At 37.1% G+C, this 20,105-nt stretch overlaps 1 protein-coding gene and 1 long non-coding RNA gene across 9 annotated transcripts in view; one reads left to right on the forward strand and one right to left on the reverse strand.

Moving 5' to 3' along the window:
* DPF3 (double PHD fingers 3) overlaps positions 1-20,105 on the forward strand; it is a 130,501-nt gene that overhangs the window by 78,248 nt on the left and 32,148 nt on the right. For 6 of the 8 annotated variants that reach the window (XR_011922952.1, XM_072427743.1, XM_072427748.1 and 3 more), the window contains exons 5-8: positions 3,258-3,350; positions 4,506-4,572; positions 14,330-14,371; positions 17,603-17,749. Coding sequence is in view for 7 of the 8 variants with exons in the window: in XM_072427743.1 (XP_072283844.1) it covers positions 3,258-3,350; positions 4,506-4,572; positions 14,330-14,371; positions 17,603-17,749 (349 nt within the window). In the remaining variant the exon portion in view is untranslated. The remainder of the gene's footprint in view (positions 1-3,257; positions 3,351-4,505; positions 4,573-14,329; positions 14,372-17,602; positions 17,750-20,105) is intronic. The other 2 variants (XM_072427744.1, XM_072427746.1) reach the window with 1 other exon arrangement.
* The window catches only part of LOC140341842 (uncharacterized), an 80,088-nt gene that overhangs the window by 22,077 nt on the left and 37,906 nt on the right, over positions 1-20,105 (reverse strand). The window lies entirely within an intron of this gene.

Below are 20,105 nucleotides of genomic sequence, written 5' to 3' on the forward strand. Positions count from 1 at the left end.
AGAGAGAGAGAGAGAGAGAGAGAGAGAGAGAGAGAGAGAACTTTTTTAACCAGAATAATAAATTCTAAGGGAATTATAGGGAAACTGCAAGAGAGTAATTATACGCAAGATCAAAGTACCTTTTATATGAATGACAAACAAATATTTCCTCACAAACCTACACTCCAAATACAAGTCTAGTGAGTATATTAGTTCTTTTACTTTTACAAGAACAATAAAGTTTTACTGTTGCCACCATGGCTTGCAGTTTACTCAGGGGTTTCCTCAGTGTCCTTTTAATATATATAAATTAGAAAATTAGTACAATTATCTTTCGTTTTTTCTTTAAAACAAATAATATTTAAGAGAAAAGGTAAAAGAGAAAAGGAGAGCCTTTTGAAAGGCACTCATAAGCAATCTAAAACAATAATTTTGTTTGCATACAAAAGTTAAAACATACTAAAGAAACTGTATCCGAATATTTTACATGAAATGTGTTGTAACACTTTAAATACCACTAAATTTTCATGCAACTTAAGAACAGGCATAGGTAAGAGGAAAAAAAAGGGTCTCCCTACTCGACGCGTTTCGCCTAATGAGGCTTACTCGTGGGGGACCCAGTACAACACTAGAGAAAAACAAATATAATTACAGTTTACCCTCAAATACAATAATTAGACACTTCAGTCCTAGCACAAGAGAAACTTTGTTTCCAAAGTTATTGTTTTCCTAAATTGATCACTTACAATTGATGTTACACCTGATACTTTGGAGTAAGTAGGGAGACGGGAAGCACTATTGGATATAGGAAGTGAATCTATAATTCAAAAACAAAAGACGTATAAAAACTAAATATGTAAACAAGGGAAGACACCAAACATCCAAAAATTACACTTCTGGATAAAAAGCACAAACATCCAAAAGGTACCCCTCCTGGATAAAAAGCACCAGGGTGCACACCAATGTACTTGCAAGAGTAGTAGAAAGATAGTCTGATCTGCAGCTCTCCAGACTCATTTGAGTACTGGTGCTGCGATCGGAGAGTTTATATATACTAGGGTGGCAGGTGATTTCAATCACTCGTTCTATAAAATTGTGAGCACAGAGTTGGTTAGGATGTGACCATTTCCATTTTTTAAATCTCGCGAGATTACGGAGGTAAATACTTAGGACATCCGCCCTCTTAGTGAGGGCAGAAAAAATACCTGTTGGACCACAATCTTCAGCCTTTACTTGGGGGCGGATGCATGTCTTAAAGAATTTTAATAAGGAACCTCCACTGTAGATATGCGATGGGAGGTCCTAATGGTCAGCTACTTTTCCCCTTGTTTTTATTTGGGGGTGAGGCAATTGATATTTACACTACACTATTTCTGTCATCTGAGATGACGTGAACATAAGCAATAGCGATGAATGGACACAGAATGCTACATGCTCATATGCTTGTGTTTGCACATCTACCCCTTTCTGTGCTATCTGCAGTAATCGTTCAGTAAACCCTTGTACAAATTTACAGTATTTCGTGTCCAGCAGCTCTCAGCAGGAGCTGCTGCAGATAGGTTATGTTCAGACTAGCAGAGTAGCTGTCCTTTACAGCTCTCCTGCACCAAGAATTTAGATGCATGGGAAAATTAACTACTGGGATTTTGCAGCAATTTGCCTGTGGTTCGAAGTAGTGTTTATTTTTTTTATTTATTATTTAAAGCTAGCGGACCAGCAGTTAAAAAAAACTGCACTGTTTACCACTCCCAGGCACCAAGCACTTGCCAACAGGCATACACAAGTGGTAGTTGCTCCGATTTTCCAGGCGATTACAAACATTTGTGCAATTGCTTGTTTGTGGTTGGAAGCAAAGCTTTGTTCAAACTAACATACTTTGTTCATACGAACATACATAACTAAGAGTGGTAATAGGTGATAACCGCTACGTGTTTAATTGTAACTGAAAGCAGTACATTTTTCTTTTTTTTAAAAAAAATATAAAAGGTTACATGAAGAATAAAATATTTTTTCAACATAATATTGCTGAAGAAAACTCTTTGTCATACTTTATCTTGTGTGATGACAAAATTATAGCATGTTAAACAGGCCTATAGTGGTGATATAAAAACTGCTCTGGTCCATAGGAAATATAAAAGGTTGGAGAGTTGCACAACAATAGGTTTTGTTTACAATTTTCTAATACAATGCAAGACACTTGTTTGATGATGCCTGTTCAAATTAATAAACTCAACCCCATGTATCACATTTGTGCATAGGGGGATTTGGGCAAGAGGGCTCAATGGGTCACACAGTGAGTTACTTAAGCTCCTTGCGACCTGGAATGAATTTCCAAATAATCATTTACTATTAGGTGGCAAATAGTTTTAATCCTTGACCAGATCTATTTTAGGTTTGCTTGATCTCTCTTTTTGCTTGATGGTTATATACTTGCTTGATAAATCAGACCCTCTGTGTTGCAGTTGGTGTCATTTAGCAAATTAAGTAGATTCTGGACCAGGAGATTCAACTTGATCTAGGGGTGATGATCAAGGACAACTATATACTTTGTCTATTGTGGCAATAATTAGACTAAATTTGATAAAAGGAGAAACCCTTGGTTCTGTATTTTTCAGCAACCACCTGAGACTGCTGGATAGCCTTTAAGTTAAGGTTATTTTGACCCTCTATTGAACTTTATAAGAAGTGTAGGAGGAGATGGATTATGAGTTCACTTCTCCAGCAATTACTCTCATAACACTGGTATATTATGTTTGTTAACTTAGAATCACATTGTACTGTTAGTGACTGGGTTTGGGTATATGCACTTTAACTACATTTGGTTGTTGCTTGCTACAGTATATATGGGACTTTTAGTTCTTTACCTTTGATGGTATATACACAAAACTATACCATATATATGGTATAGTTTTGTGGCGAGCATGTATAATTTGTGCAATGGTGCGGACCTAACTGAAAGGGAAAGAAAGGTTTACCCTCAAAAAAAACATTTAAGATTTATTTTGTACATGTGAAATTTATAAATTTAAGCTTCTTGACAACTATACTTGGTCCACCGAACAATTAATGAAAACTAGTGCATATACATCAATAGTATTTAATGATGTTAAAATGTGGGGGGAATCCAATCCACAACTTTTGAAACCACTTTCCTAGACATGACAGATATAAATTGTACACAGCACTGTGTGTAATTTTACTCAGAAATTGTTTTTATTACTTAGTCATTTTGCTCATATTTGTTACACAGTGTAACCTTTAGTTATATTTCCTACCAGAGGGTACTAGAAAATGATGAAAATGATGATGCAAATGGTGATGACGACCTTGATGAAGAAGTTCCTAAAAGAAAGTACAGAAGCAGGGGACGGGTAAGCAAGATTTACTTAAGTTGTTGCTACAGTTCTTGGAATTCAGAGAGAAATACTTTCAAATCTATGTGTACAATCCTGTAGACTTATATTTCACAGTAAAGAACAGATGGCTTTCCTAACAAAATACTTTGTCAAATCTTGAAAAGCACAAGTTTTTTTTAACAGCTACTATAAATTTGCATTCCTTGTTTAATAAAGTACCCAAAATACCCAACTGTTGTAAGGTAAAGGCACAATGCTTACCTTATTCCTCACTAATCTGGTGCCCTTCTCCACTCTCTGATGTTTCCAGTATGTGGGAGGGTCCTTGCATACATTGCAGGACCCCTCCATATATACATGGTTAAAGAGAAAATGCAACAGCCAGTAAATTTAACTAGATAAATCTGATCCTTTTCAAAAGTTTATTGGGAAAAAATAAATTAATGTGAAACTAAACCCATGCTACTCACCTATACCTGTTCCATTACAGTTCGCTGCCATTTTCTTTTTTAAATTCTTGAAAACAATCTTTGGCCACATTAATTAGCTGTGCCAGAATGATGTAAAATTTGACAGCTGGGTGGTAATCAGACAGGTAAAACTAGTTATCGCAGAAGGGGCATTGCCTGTTCCTTTCTGCAATAACCACAGGCTTGATTGTGGATTTGTCAGTTCCAGTTTCAAAATCAAACAATTTAGTTCAGAAGTTATCAATTGATACATCACACAATTTGCTTCATCAGAGTAATGTGATAGTTCATCTGGTTGTTTTTAACCACCTGGGCGTTACACTGAACGACGATGGACGATCGCAGCGGGACCAGGTAAGCGATCGCTAAACCCGAACTTTTCTCACTGTATTTTCATACAGTGAGAAAAGTACGGGCTTATCGATAATTGCAACTTTTTTTAGATGGGAAAAGTACGGGCTTAACGGTTGGGAGGTTAATTTAGGGCTTCATAAAATACAACAAGTGTCTGAGGGTACCTTACAGACATAAGATTCTTACCTGATCTAATGGTAAACAGTCAGCTTGGGCAACTCTCATATCACATCTCTAAATAACTTTTGAAAATAAAATATACACTGACAGTACAGATGAGATTATGTGAACATAATGACATTCAGTATATGTTTACATTCAGTAAAATGTTTCTTTTCAATTCTAGGCTCGGGGAGGAAGGAGGAGGAATGATACATCATTTGATGAGCATGACAAACCTTACGTATGTGACAGTAAGTAGTGCTCCCCTGTTGCACTCCCTTGTAGTACTATACTTTGTTCATAAGCGCCCAGCTTGATACCCATCAGTAGAAGTCGCAGCCTTGTCACTTTTCATTCCCTTTTGGCTTTAGCTATGCTATTTATTTGGTTGCCTGCTAGCTTTTGCTTGCCTTTATAGTTCTTTTGCTTCGATTATGTATTTCTTTGTGCAAGTACAACAATGTCTGAATTTGCACGTTGCTTCAAAATATATAGCCTTTTAAAGGGGACCAACTGGAAAACAACAAACTCAATAAACAAAATCAATAAAGGCAATATTGTTTTATTTTTTTTTTTACTATTGAAAGGATAATAAAGTAATTTTACCCATTATAAAGTAAAATATGTTAGCTGGTAACATCTGAAAATAATGGGTGCATGGTTGCCTTCAGTACTAAAAATTATTGCCTTTATTTTTTACTCATTAGTGAGAAAGAATAATATCCTCAGAGTCTCAGATTTGCAGTAATAACTGTAAAAATTTTATGTTCTTAGAAAGGAAAATAATTCCTGAGAGTTTTAAATCTGTAAAGTCAATGAACACTTACCCATCTACATTTAAAGGATTCTTTTTTTTTTTCTTGAATTTACAATATAATTCACTCAAATTAATAAGTAGATCTTGGAAATATCCACACATGAAACTAGAAGCAAAGACTAGGATAATGTCATTTTAATTATACATTAATTCAATAAATGCTGCTGTATTCCCAGTAAATATATGTAACAGACATCTACAAAAATAGTCCAGAACGTCAACACAAGTCTAAATGGTTTCTATTTAAATAAATTCATACTGGAAAACCCTTAACCCTTGTTTATTTAATTGTCTCTTAGTGAGTAATTAAATATAATTTAGAAAGCCAGGAAGACACTTTACAGTCCCCTTTAATAGAATAAATTCCATCTATTTTAAAATGATTTTAAAGGTGTTTATAATGACAACCTTGGTGATAGTGATGATTTAGCTGATATAAAAAAGTGCATGACAGACTTTAACACCTCCCATTGAATAGTTTAATGGCTGATCATTAGTGGATTTTCCCATGCCTAGGCATTATAGGCCCACCCCAGCTTTCCCTTTGATTTCTCTAAAAAGGAGCTCACATGTTCATGGGCCCATGGCCAGTTTTACCAAGTCTTTCTTTATTAGATACTCAAAAACATAAATATGTCTGATAATATGACTGCTAAATGCTGACACAATCATAAAACATCAATGGGCTTTAAAAAATTACACTCAGACTGAAGATCAGGCCTATTGGTGTATTCATGAAAGTGTTTTTACAGGCAAAATATTTTTTAGATTGTGAACATGTTAGAAGCCCTGGCATGTTTCATCCTTTTTTGTGCCCGTTAGGGAAATTGACTACCTCTATTTATTTTGAAAATTTGTTGGATGACTGTTGCTAAGAATTTTCCTCTTTCTTCAAGTAAGGTCTCCAGACTAAAAAGTAATAGTAGGGCCCTGGTCCAACAACAGTATTCACCAGACACCAGTCCCACAATCTAACACTGCACTCTGCACAGCAAGCCCCCGTTCAGCCTCGGGAGACTGGTTGCCTCTACCAGTACACGGTTGCCCCCAGGACTTAGTCTGGGGAAGGGCTGGCAGAGGACCAGGAGCCCACAGATAATGCACTGCCAAAATTCCAACAGTGACAAGTCCAGAGTCAGGGTCACCGGCAAAAGGTTTGTCTAGGCAGCATAAATTCACAGAGTTAGAAGCAGACAAGGCAACAGTAAATCAGATGAGAAACTCTCTAGCACAGATTAGCCCAGCTAAACGCTACAACAGGCACTGGTGACTGGGAGCAGAGAGGTTATAAAGTCCTAGCAGCCAATGGCAGTTCAGGATAGAGTCAGGAACTAGTCTGCCTTTAAAATCCCCTTCAGCTGTGCACAGCCTTACAATGGGTGCTGGGGATGCCGATAATCGGAGATCAGAGTTGCAGTGGACATCACTAAGCTTAGCAAGAAAAAAAAAAGATAAACAGCAAATCTACTATGTACTATCTAGAACTAATATTGGGGTACAAGAAATGCATTAATGAAGCACAGAGTTCCGCATTATATTCATGAATATATAAGTAACAAGCTGTAGGACAGAGGATAACCAGGATAAGAAGATTATAATATGAAATCTAAAAAAAGAAAAAAAAACTGGGGACAAAAATTACTGATTTGTTCTGTATATTAGTCATTGTGCAATTATATTCAGACTACTACTGCTCATGCCAAGAATACACGCAAATCTTTTTCGTACAACAATAAGGGCCATTTCAGAGACTTCAGATCATTTTCTACCACACGCTCAACTGAACAGGAGCAGTTGGGAACCATTTTGTGCAAGTTCATCGAGTACTTTCTAGTATACCTGCATTGGGTAATGCACTATTACTTTTATATTAGGAAAAAAATGAGATAAATGAAGCTTAACCTTACTGTTGCTTTTATTTGCAGGAGCATGTTGGTTCAAGACTATCTCCAAATAAATAATCTGTTATCAAGTTTAATAAATTCAGAGGTGGTGGCTGTATGTTGGATACATATAATGGTTTCACTAGAGGCTCTTTCTATGGGTAGTATAAACTATCTGTCAAAGATCCCTGCAGGTCTAGGGGATCTGTGCCTTCTTCAGGCTCACTCATTTTGCACTCCCCTGCTGCCAACACCAACTTTGCTTCAGTATCCCTGCTTACTTCCTGATCCAGGTCACAGGATTCTCTATCAGCTGCCCCTTTACCTCAGATGACTAGAGTGTTCTGCAGATGCACTCCATCTGCTGGCAGGCATGTGAACAACACCAGAGAATGTCTCTTCTCCAGCACTCCCCCCGCTGGTGGGTTGGGAGTCTGAGGCTCACATGACTCCCAACCATCACATGACATCCCTTTTACAGAAAGTGGCTGGCAACAGGCAGTTGCCTGCCTGGACGAGGTGTTCGATTTGGTACTGCTCCCATGTTCCCGCTGTTCAAGTCTCTGTCTTCTGTTCCTGATTTGCTGGTGTGCCGATCCCGGCTTGACTTCTGACTATTCTTGATTGTTGCCTGCCCTGACTATTGGCTTGTCTAACCACTCTCTGTGCCTTGCTCTGGGGCACCATGCTTTTTCCTGCCTGTCAGCAGTCACCCGCCTCAGTGGGCACAGGGGCGGCAACCTGGCAGCAGCCTGCAGCACAATAGCCTCACCTCTAGAGGCTCTGAAGAAAACTGAGCTGTTTAGACTGCCCCGTGCTCGTCATTTCCCCCTGGGCTGGTGACATGCAGGGTCCACCACCCTACCTTGGTGAGACGTGACACTCATCAGAGTAAGAGACCATATGAGAGTCCTAAATAAAGATTAGCATAATAGATAGAAATTCATGATAGGTCCTTGCAATGGACATCAGCTGACCTGGAGGTAGATTACAGCTAGCATACCATGCCATCTGAGTCTGGTAGTGTTGGTACGTGTAAGGAAGTTGTAAACTTTGAATTTTATGCCATACTGAATAAATTTGATCCAGAAAAAAACTTTGGGGGTCTTACAGCAAAATGGGCTTGTATTTAGGGATTTGGCAAAGTCTCCCAGAAAAAGTGCTGCCTTCATGATTGCAGAAAATCTTTTTTATTCATTTCAGGCATATTGTGACAGCGCTAAATATAAACTATACAAGTTGGATATGACAAATTCAATTTAACTTAAATGAGTGATTTTCTATTTTCACAAACCGGAGAACAGTAATAAGAAAATCTCTTGAAGATATTTTAACTCCATACTCCTAGTTTTAGTAATTATGTACATTGCAATTACATTTAATTACATTTTATAGGCATATAAAAGGTTTGGGAAGGGGGTAGTGGGTGCATTTTAAAGCATAACAGAAGAGTATGTACCACCATCTTCCTTCATCTTTACTTTCCAAAGAAAATTATCAGCCATCTTGATTAGCCTTGCTGGCATGACAAGTCGGGATTGCCAGGTATCCCTGGCAACCAATGGTGAGCCGTGAAAGCACACATCAGCAAAATTTGACAGCTGAGTGGTGATCAGGCAGATAAGAGCAGTTATTGTCCAAGGAACATTGCTTGACCCTTTCTTCAATATAAAAAATCTTTACACAATAACAGGTGTCTTAGAGACCAGACTGCAAAGCAATACCATATATACTTGACTATAAACCAGGAGTTTTTGACTTGAAAATGCTACTAGAACAACAAACTTGGTTTTTACTCAGCCCACTAGATGACACTGTGTCCTCGTGTAAAGTGTAAACACTTTTCCCCTTTGAGACAGATTGTAACACTTTACATGAGGACATAGCTCCATCTGCTGGTGGCCAACAATAATGCAATAAAACAATAATATTTTTTAAAACACACCATGGATGTATTTATTCCAATTTTTATTGGCATTTATTCTGATTACCCATTTTGAATATTGGCAAGATCAGTTTATGTTTAAGTATATACTTTAACTAGTTAACTTGTCAAATTACTAAAGATGATTTTTATCGAAGAATCATGTTTACCATCATGGAAGTGAGTTTACTGTATACTAAATTGATTTTTTGAATAGATTTCAGACATGGTCATTTACCGTTCCTATTTCCCAATTATACTGGTTCATAAGGAACCTTGAATTAAAGCAGAACTAAACTTGTATGGCTCACCTATCTGTGTTCCATCACAGGACATCACCATCCTTCTCTTTTCCCTCCCAGCAACAATCCTTGGCTATCTTGATGGGCCATACAGGGATGACATAAATCCAGTGTGAATTTATTCATCCTCAGCATATGCCAGGAAGACGGTAATTGTCGGGTTTCCCTGAAAACTAAAGCTGATGCTGTGCATGCACAGCTCAGTTTGGTCGCTAGAAACCCAGAGCGATCATGCAGGTAAGATAGATTACTGCAATAATGACCTGCCTGATGCAACATTTGTAAAAGTGGAATATTAGTCTCACTTTAAGAGTCACTAAAATAGGTTTAATTTTTAACATGGAAAAAAACAACTAATATACAAATCACACTGTATTAAGCTCTACTAAAATTAATGAAGTGAAATGAATAAAGAAAAAAAAAGCGGATTGATGCATTATTGGAAAACTGTTGCAATACACTTGTTATTGAAGGATTTAACACCTCATTCAAAATAAATATACTTTTAATTCCTGATAAAAAGGCTGTATTTGGGCTTTAAAGTAGTTACTGTCTGCCATAATATGCAATAAAAAAATATATCTTCCAACTCCTCATATGACTATTCTAACTGCCTTTGCCAGCAACTTATGTCATCTATGTAAAAAACACAATTCCCCTATATCACAGTACATCAGTGCTGGTGGTTACCATTATGCATGATTAAGTTATATCCCAGTTATATCCCATTTAAAGAGGGAACTGTACAAAAAGAAAACAGCTGTGTTGCATGCACCGCATGCCAGTCAAGGCTTCTGGTGAAAGAAGCTCAATAATTCAAAAGCCAATTTTATGTATCTATTTTTATACTGAAATATGTCCTTGTTTGGCTAATCTCTAGGCTAAGAGGGAAAAATTGACTTTAATTCTGCTTCAATTATATGTAAACGATTAGGGCTTGTTCAGTGGTGCCTTCAGCACTAGTGTTGACTTTTTGTCAAATGTTTTCACTGCTTCAACAAAGGTAATCCAGTAAAGTTAAAGGCAGGCTTGTATATTTTTTGATGTTAGGGGTCAAGTTATAAGGTTTTTTTCTTCAATGTGCCGAATCCTGATACCAAATGCTAATTTTTTCAAGTATCACAGACCAATCAGGGGACTTTTTAGGCACAAATTGTAAAATGAATAAAAAAAAAAAAAATATAACCTTTATTTTTAAACATAAAAATGTACATAAAAACTGCACAACAGTAGGTACATAATAATATAAAAACATGTGTATTAACCATTTCACAGCATGGTCTTGCATAGATTAGATGAAATTTTTTACTTTGGACGCGTTTCGCGGGCCAATCCCCGCTTCATCAGGAAAGACACGAGACCTATCAGATAAACAGAAATTCACAATGTCTAATTTACAGTTGTACCTTTCTGCTGAAATTCGTATGTGCTCTCCACACATATATTTTACATACCAATTTTTGTAGAAAGGTACTGACGGCAACACTCTTAAGGTGGATATCTCTTCTAAACAAAAAGAGTACTGACTCCAGACCAGACCACCGTGTAGTATGAGCAGACAACCAGAGTTGAGCCTAGGTGTCTTCAATCCAGTTTACCTAGAGGATTATTTATAATTATAATGTTATCACCTTGTATAGATTAGATTTTGCATAAAACAAGACCTCTCTGTCTTGGATTCTGTATTTTCTTTTAGTGCAACTAAGTTCATATAAGTGCATCAATATTTTTATCTTTTCATCTATTTTGATTTTTATATTGTATTTCAACCAAATATATTATGCAATTAGTTCATTAGCTCATAGGAAACAGACACTTTGGCATGGCTCCTGAATATATATTTCTCTGGTAATTTAACCTGTATCTAACAATGTATCCAATTATATATTCTATTTTACTATGGCTATTCAAAATGATCTTTAGAGTAACAGCTTTGTACTATAATGGCTATTATGTAGCATAGATGTTTAAGATCCATATGTTTTTTCAGAGACGTGATAAAAAACATTTCCTGTTCAATGAAAATTGCAAAGGATTCTCAAAGTATTGAATCATTACAAGTGATTTTTTGCTTTCAGAGAAAATGTATATAAATCTATCTAAAAATTACCTACCAGAATAGAAGGAAGGGATGATGTTTTCAAAAGATCTAATGAGCAGACATTCCATAGATATCGTCCAACAGATAGATATCCTCCTAGTATTGCGGCCCAGACATATGACTGCTGTCAGCTTTAAATGGAGTATTAAATGGACTAGGCTTCTATGTGAGGGAACACGCCCCCATTGCTGTGATTTAACATGGGGCAGGGTCATGTGCTTCAAGCTCTCTCCGCGTATTGATCCTGCAGAGAACAGGAAGATACCCTGCTCCCTTTGAAAGCTGCCGCTCCGAATCCGGAAGCAAGAGGGATGGGGGAAGATGCCTAGGGAACACAAAACGAGTCCATGGCAGGATCCTCTGAGTGGGATTTCTGCCATTGGACAAACTATAGCCCCAGAGTCGGCCATCTTTATAGTGAGCAACTGTGGGGCTTTGCGCTCCCCATGCACCAGAGATATTAAGTGATTTAAACATTGTAATTATGGCAGAATCAACAAATATTTAGTGCTGGTAATACACATAGTATAAGCATTAGTTAAATATATTAATAATGAATTATTTGTATAATATTACAATAGACACAAGAGTCAACAGATATTTTATCCTGATAACATAGATGATACGATTGTTAATCCGATATATCCTGACAATATATATTGTACTGTTGATTAGAAATATCTGATGCATCTATCAATTCATAATACAATCATAGAAAATGTACCAAAGGGCAAAAAGACAAAAAAAAAAACAAACACAAACTTTGAAAATATAACTAGGAACAGATTTCTAGTATCTATCTCGAATCCTTCCTGTATGTCATATCCACTCTTACTTGGGTGCACCTCTGTTTAATGTCTAGCCTTCCCTAGGTATTTAATGAGAGAGGGCAAAATATAGTAAAATGTTCTAGATCTAATTTAAGAGGTTTTTACTCTAGAAACGGTTTGTAACTAAATTCCATTTAGACCTAGGAATTTATTGGCTTTTAGTTCATATATCCATCTCGCTTCCCTTTTCAGCAACTCTCTATCTAAATCCCCACCTCTTTCTTTTGGGAAAAGTTTCTCAAGAGCTACAAATCTCATCTCATTACAATTGTAGCTGTGGGAGTTTCCCATGTGGAAACTCAATGATGTAACAATTTTTCCACTGGTTATATTGTAGACATGTTCATAAATTATTTTTCTGAACACTCTTAGTTTTACCGACCTAGAATCTGCCAAAGCTACAAAACGCTAAATAAATCACTCCCATGGAATTACAATCAATATGTGAGCGAGGTGTAAAGTGGACAGGTGAAAATGATCTTTGTCTGTATGAATACATCTGCACTGCTTGCACTTTTTGCAAGCAAAAGTGCCCAATGCGACTGTTTTACTTACAGTTGTTGTCGACGAAAAGTGACTTTTCACTAGCTTATCTCTAAGTGAAGGCAGTTTCTTATATGTTATCTGAGGATAATTTGGAATATGTTTTCCAATTTCTGGATCTGCTTTTAAGAGTGGCCAAAATTTCTCCAAAATATCTTTTAATGTTTTATGATTTTGCGAGTACCTCGGTATAATATTGATACGAGGTTCTTTTTTGTCATCTTTTCTCTTAAAAAAGTGCTTCTAATCGGGTTTGTGATTTAGCTATCTAATAGGCCTTTTTTTAACACTTTTTTTTTTTTTTACTATAACCCCTACTGAGAAGTCTTTTGTAGATCCTTTGCCGAACTCAAAAAGTCACATTCTTGGGAACAAATGCGTCACAGGCGTAGATATTGCGAATAAGGGATACCGTTTTTTAGATTGGTTGGATGGGCACTAAATGCTGATAAAATTGTGTTGCCTGCTGTATCTTTTCTGTGTAATTTGGATGTAAGAGTTGTTATTGTGTTGATTCATTTCTATAATTATATCCAAAAATAGTAAAGATGAATCACTGCTTTCTAACGTAAATTTAAAATTATATCTATTCAATTAAATTTTACCAAAAAATCATTTGTGTTCAGATTCTGACCCAGTCCATATGAGGATGACGTCGTTGATGTATCTTCTCCATATTAAAATATGGGGAAGGTACATCATAAAAGGATTCATCTGAAAATAGGTCTCTTTCCCACACCCCCAGGTACAGGTTGTCATACGTGGGAGCACATCGTGTCCCCATAGCCACTCTCTGCACCTGGAGGTATGTTATAATATTATGTACCCACTGTTGTGCAGTTTTTATGTACATTTTTAATGTTTAAAAATAAAGGTTTTATTTTTTTTATTTATTTTACAATTTGTGCCTAAAAAGTCCCCTGATTGGTCTGTGATACTTGAAAAAAATTAGGATAAAGGCAGGCTTGGCCTGAGTGTTGCATGCAACATTTGGGTCTGTGCAGAGTCACGCCCAGATCAAAGTGTGTACTTCATTTTTTGGTCCAGTGCATCCTTTTACACTAGGCGGTTGTAAATGCATTGAACAAGTGCAATGCAAAGAGTCTGCCTAGTAACCCTTTACAGTGCACAAAGCTTTAGATTCAAATAGGTAGTGAAATAAGGATACAAAAATACATTTTACAAATAAATGTTATTTTTTCTGTGCTTTAACTTTGATGCCAAAGATGCAGAAAATGTCAATAAAAAATACAATAAAAGTTATGGGAGACTTACCAAATCATTAAATCCCTTTACATTTCTAAGCTACACAAAAAATTGTGATTGTTATGGCAGACATAACCTCTTGCTTTTTAAAAACTTTTCATTGCTGCTTCCCATTGTATCTTAGTGCACCCTGTGGCTAAAACAAAACGTAAGTATGTGTTTATCGTTTTGGAATTAGTTTGAGGACCCAGAAATGCTATGCACAGCTTACTACAAACCTCCATGCAAACTCACTCCAATATGGCTAATCTTGCTCTTCATTTATATTCCCCTAAATGCCTTGGTATTCAGCAAGGTTTATTCTTCTTTCTGTTTCTTTCTCTCTCTTTCTCTCTGTTGCAGATAGTTACAAACAAAAGCTTAATCCAAAAACAGCTGACAAAGGTACCTACATGTTCTTGCCTCTCATCTTATCTGTGCAAAGTTTTACAAGTTTATGAGTAGGGTCGAGCTTTTTTACGGTTTCCTTTTCAATAATAGTTTGGCTGATGACATTATGTGACAAACCTGTGAACTGACCAAAATGTTGTACATGTGTAGCTAAAATAAAACTGTGCTTGTGTTTTTTTCCCTAAACTGCACAACAAACTAATGTCTTAACAGGTGCTGCACATTCAGTTTATTTTCTGGGCTTGTTTCAACATAAATATTTTATATTTGTTATTATATGAATATGTACTATAATTTCTATGATTTGATATTGACTTTTGCTAATGAAATTATTTTCTGTATTTGTGTGTATTGCTCATACCAAATGTGAGTATAAATGGTTATTACTACAGTCAGTCTGATTTGATCTTTGACATCTGCATGATATATGGTAAACGGATTAAAATGGTAATATATGGTATATGGTATATATGGTAATGGTATATATGGTAAAATGGATTACGATTGTTTGTGTAGATCCCATTGTATTACACTGTTTTGTAAATGTATGCTTGCACTTATAAATGATATGACACATAAGCTTATGGTGATTATTGGCACATTGTATAAAGAAACTACATAGGGAAAATCATTTACAAATTACAAAAAAATTGAATCAACTGAAGTAAAGCTAAATGTATGAATTTGAATGAATGAGGTATAATTTTGGCACCACTATAGGTGCTGATACTCAAATATGGAACCCTTCCTTTAAATCCAAAAAGCAAACTAAATGTTTCTCAAAGCTTCACATCACCAAATCTCATCCAAATCCTCAATAAATAGCATTCAGGTAATGAGGTCTAAAATATCACACTGGCACAATAAACAATTTTGGATTCCCTACAATACAGCAAATCATTTTTTGAGTTTATTTTTATTTAGATGCATGTCAATTGGTTATTTGGAGAAAATACAAGAAATTGATTTTCAAGTTGACTAAATACCTCTAGCTATGTCAGCTCAGTAATGTTAGAAATTTTTATAACATATTTAGCATTCAAACATTCTCTCCTAAATGCATCTAAAAGAATAAGTTTCCTCCTCCCTGAATCGAATAGTCTTCTACTATAGTTTAAGTAGGTTAGTAGTAGTTTTTTCTTTTTAAATCTAGGACACATGGAATTACAATCCACTGCTTCACAAAATGGCTGCAAGAACCACAAACCCTGCATTTACGAGGTTCTATTTCCCCTGTAAGAGCACTGCTCTGTGCACCAGTTTGTTTGTCTCTACCAATATGGCCTCCTCCATACAGAGCGACAGACCAGTCTGTACTGGGAAACAAACTGTTATTTTGCAGAAATTAAGTCAGAATTATTTGTGTAGGAGAGGAACACAGAAGGTGGAACACAGAAGGTATGTATGAGCAAAGCAGGATATGACTGCAGGTAATATTTGAAGGAAAGGAGTGGGAAAAGTATGACGGAGGCACTGTGTACAGGAGAGTAGTACAGAGAGTATGACAGTAGGCAGTGTTGATAACATATATTTAACAGAATAGTAGGGGAGAAGATCGTCACTTTTCTCTGTTAATAGAGATGCTAACCTCTAAAAAAAAAAAAAAAAAAACATATTGATCAAATAAAGAGGCACAGGGGATAATAGTTTTTTTTTTTTTTTACAAATATTCCTAGTATAATCATTTAAACAAGAAAAACTATTTACAGAGAATTTGCATTCACATCTTACAGCGATGACAGTACTCTTTAAGAGTATTTTATGAGGAATAGAGCTTTTTTTAAGAGAGTTTTCAAGAGCAACTGGTTTTTGCAAGAAACATATATTTGTAAGTGGGAAAAATTATGTGGCATGTTTGTGGAAATCAGCTGGAGGGGTGTTCAGAAGAACCCAGAGAGTGTTGAAGGGGTACTTCATCTATTCCCAGGGATGTATCAGAAAGGCTGGATACTGCGTCAGCGATATCAATGCTGAGTGCTGTGAATAGGAAGACCCAGCGTGCAGAGAAGCTGTGTCAAAGGCTAGAGCCAATTAAGGCAAAACTTGTGGGGCTCAATGAGCTATATGACTATTTATCATTTCAGCCTCTTGCATTCCTCAAGGGATTATTAACTCACTATGAACCATGTCTTTTTGTCTAGTCAGTAGTCATATGCACCCTGCCAGGATTCATAGGGTTCGGACAGGTAATGGAATATCTTAAAGTATTCTCTGTAAATACGTTTTCTTGTTTGAATGATTATACTTTAAATATTTGCACCCAAAAAACCTACTATCCTCTGTGTTCTTATTTGATCAGTAGGCAGTATTTGCAGGAGTGAACTGCGAAAGGTATGGAGGGAGGCAAGCAGTATGTGCAGGAGAGAAGGACAAAGGGAATGACAGTGTACAGTTGGCATGGGAAGAATAAGAGTGGTCTTCTGTCAAAACTGTGGAACAAACCATCTGCGGATTTGCATTGACAAATTTGCCCTATCCCTTACAGTTATAGGGAGGAGTATGGGGACATTGGAAAGGTGCTAGCAAGGACTATGAATGGTTACAGTGGAGTTCATGTCTGTTGTGGGATAAAAGTATATGTATTTTGTGCAGCTTAGTAATTTCATGAGGCATTTCATGCACATAGGTTGGGTGGCATTAAGCTTTTTTGTACAGAACGCCCTGGCCAATTTGCTGTCACCCATGGAATACATTGTCAGAATCTTTTTCTAGCAGCTTTCTCTACAGCAGCTGTGAACAGGCAATGAGGTGCCAGGAGAGGAATGTGGCACTGAGGTTTAAGACAGCTAGTCAGTAATATCTGTAAGCAAAGCGTGTAGGGATGTCTGCTAGAATTTGAGAACAGGTGCCAAGGAGACAGAGGGGAACACAGACCAAAGGGGTATAGGCAATGCATGTGTGTAGTATCGGGCAGTTAGGATTAAGCATAGGGCAGAGGGACCAATGTTGAACACTGGGCAGAGGGTGTCGGGTTATCATGGGGAATATGAATAGGTGAAGAAAAGCAAGGATGGACAAAGGAAAATGTGTAAAGTAGAGATGGCAACAGTGTGTAGACCTGGATGAGCTTTTATGTGTTTTGCAGAGTTTTTTTTTTGTTGTCCTAACATTTTAAATACTTACTGTAAATGTTAAAAATGGACCCCGCTGAACAGAAGTATTTGGACAGCTTTTTTGTGCTTGTGGTGTGTCCTTAAAGAGAGCTAATTTTATATTATTTTGTAGTTTGTGGAAAGCGTTACAAGAATAGACCTGGCCTTAGCTACCATTACGCTCACACTCACCTTGCTGATGAAGAAGGGACAGACAGCAGAGACCAGGAGACTCAATCCCCATCTTCCCCTTCCATCCACAGAAGCGAAAACCAGAAACGTAAGCTTACTTTTATTACCAAGAAATTTTAATTTTTTGCTCAATTGCTTACTTTATACTTTGTTTTTAATTGCACCTATGCAGTAAGTTTAAAATGAAAAAAGTCAGGTGAGGAGGTGCAACAAAACTAGTGAAAATAATAAAATGGAATGTGTTTACCTTTGTGTTCTGATCATCTTTGCAGGTGCATATATTAGTGTTTAGTCATGGCCAGAAATATTGGCATCCTTGCATTTATGTCAGAGAATGCAACACTTCTCACAGAAAATTGTTGCAATTACAAATGCTTTGGTATTGCCATGTAAATTTCTTTTGAAAGCAGGAAAAAAAATCTCCAGGGACATTCCACACAAAATGTCAAAAATGGTCTGGACAAACATTTTGGCACCCTCAACTTAATACTTGGTAGCATACCCTTTTGAAGAAATAACTGATGTTAATCACTTTCTGTAACAATGTTTTTTTTACATCTCTCTACTGGAATTTTGGAACGCTCTTCCATTGCCAGCTGCTCCGGGTCTCTAGGATTTGCAGAGACCCTGGAGAAAAGAAAAAAAAAAGAGCAAAAATTGTCTGAAGATTTGAGAACCAAAATTATAGATTAGGCTACAAGTCCAACTCCAGAAATACTAATGTCCTTGTGTCCACTGTGCACTGTGCAGTTGTCCACTGGCGGATAAAGAACCTTGATCAACTTTCAAACAAATGCAAGCTGACACAGAGTACAACAGTGTCAGCTCACGCCATCAAAATGAAAAGGGATTCTATGGCAGGGCCCCTCTAGATTGGAGTTTGCTAAAAAAAAAAAAAAGTCCCCTGAACAGATGAGACAAAAATACAGCTTTTTGGTAATGCACACCATTCGACTGCTTACAGAAAACAAAAAGAAACATTGAAAGAAAAGAACATGGTCCCTACAGTCAAACATGGAGGAGGTTCACTGATGCTTTGGGGTTGGTTTGCTGCTTTAGGCATCGGTAGTCTAGACCAGTGGTGGCCTTTCTGGTTCCGCAGACCACTAAAACCACTGGCTCCTGACCGCGCATGCGCGGGGAGCTGGGTGTAATAGTCACATAGTGATGTCACTGTGACATAGCCCCGCCCACTCCCCCATCGCAGATCTATGTCTGCGATGGGAGATTGGGTGGGTTATGTTCAGAGACACAGCACGCCCACTTCCCTGCGCCTGGAACTTGTACGGGGACGTGTTCCGCAGCTCTGGCCGGTGCATCCCCCCAGTGGGGTCCTTCTCTTGACCCCGCTCGGTGGTGCACCGGCCAGAGCTTTGGACCTCCAAAATTTTCTTGCTAACCACCAGTGGTCAGCAGACCACCCGTTGGCGACCGTTCTTTTCTTCCAAAGGGTGCCAATAATTTTGTTTTGTGTGGATTGTCTCAAATGTTTTTTTTTCTCTGCTTTTTTTGTGTTTTTCCAGTGACAACAAAGAAATAAAACTGACAATACCAAAGCATTTGTAATTGCAACATTTTTCTTGATTTTCTGACATAAATGCTAGGGTGCCAATTGTTTTGGTCATGACTGTACAAGCTGCTGACAACCCACATTGGTAGAGGCTAACTAGGAGGCATGGAGTCTGGAATTCATAGCACTTTGTGATTGATCATGTCCATGCATGGGTTTTAAAGAGGTGGAGCACCTCTAACACTTCAAGGGTATACAGGCATTTACAAGAGGTGGAAGACTGACCCCCAGCAAGGCTTTGATCAGGATGTATAGCCACCTGCTTCTGGAGCTTACTAATAGAAAAATAAGTACATTAGCTGTCACGACTAGCACCCAGACTGTAGAGGGATGGCTACTGTGTAAATAAGTATAGACAGATGTATAAACTTTGTCCTTTCAGGCCCCAGAGTGTCAATGTATTGGTGTGGGAAACACCAAAATATTTGATGTCTGCCTTAAAATATATAAACACTTTAGATATTAACCACATTTTCAATGTCCTTATCTTATTATTTTATAGTTTTTTTTACCATTTATATATGAATAATACATATATGCACACACTCAAGGGTATTTTTTAAAAATGTTTGTGCCCAAGACTCGCATTTAAATAAAATAATGTGAATTTTGGGTGAAAGTTAGAACACCTAATATGCACACCCTTTTTCCAGGTTCTTGGCATAGAAAGGATCAGGGTGACAGTCCTGGATCAAGCAATGGCAGCTATGCCAACTGATTCACTTTAAATATTGGATGCAGGCTTCTTCCATCTCATTATGGAGTTAGCTTTTATACTGGTGTTTAAATGTTGTCACTTTAGGCGTGCCTGGTTTTGTTTGGGTTAAAAAGAATTTGCCTTCCTCATTAGCGTTTAGAATATCTGCTTCTATTT

The sequence above is a fragment of the Pyxicephalus adspersus genome, chromosome 12, assembly GCF_032062135.1.
Source record: "Pyxicephalus adspersus chromosome 12, UCB_Pads_2.0, whole genome shotgun sequence".
Lineage (NCBI taxonomy): Eukaryota > Metazoa > Chordata > Amphibia > Anura > Pyxicephalidae > Pyxicephalus > Pyxicephalus adspersus.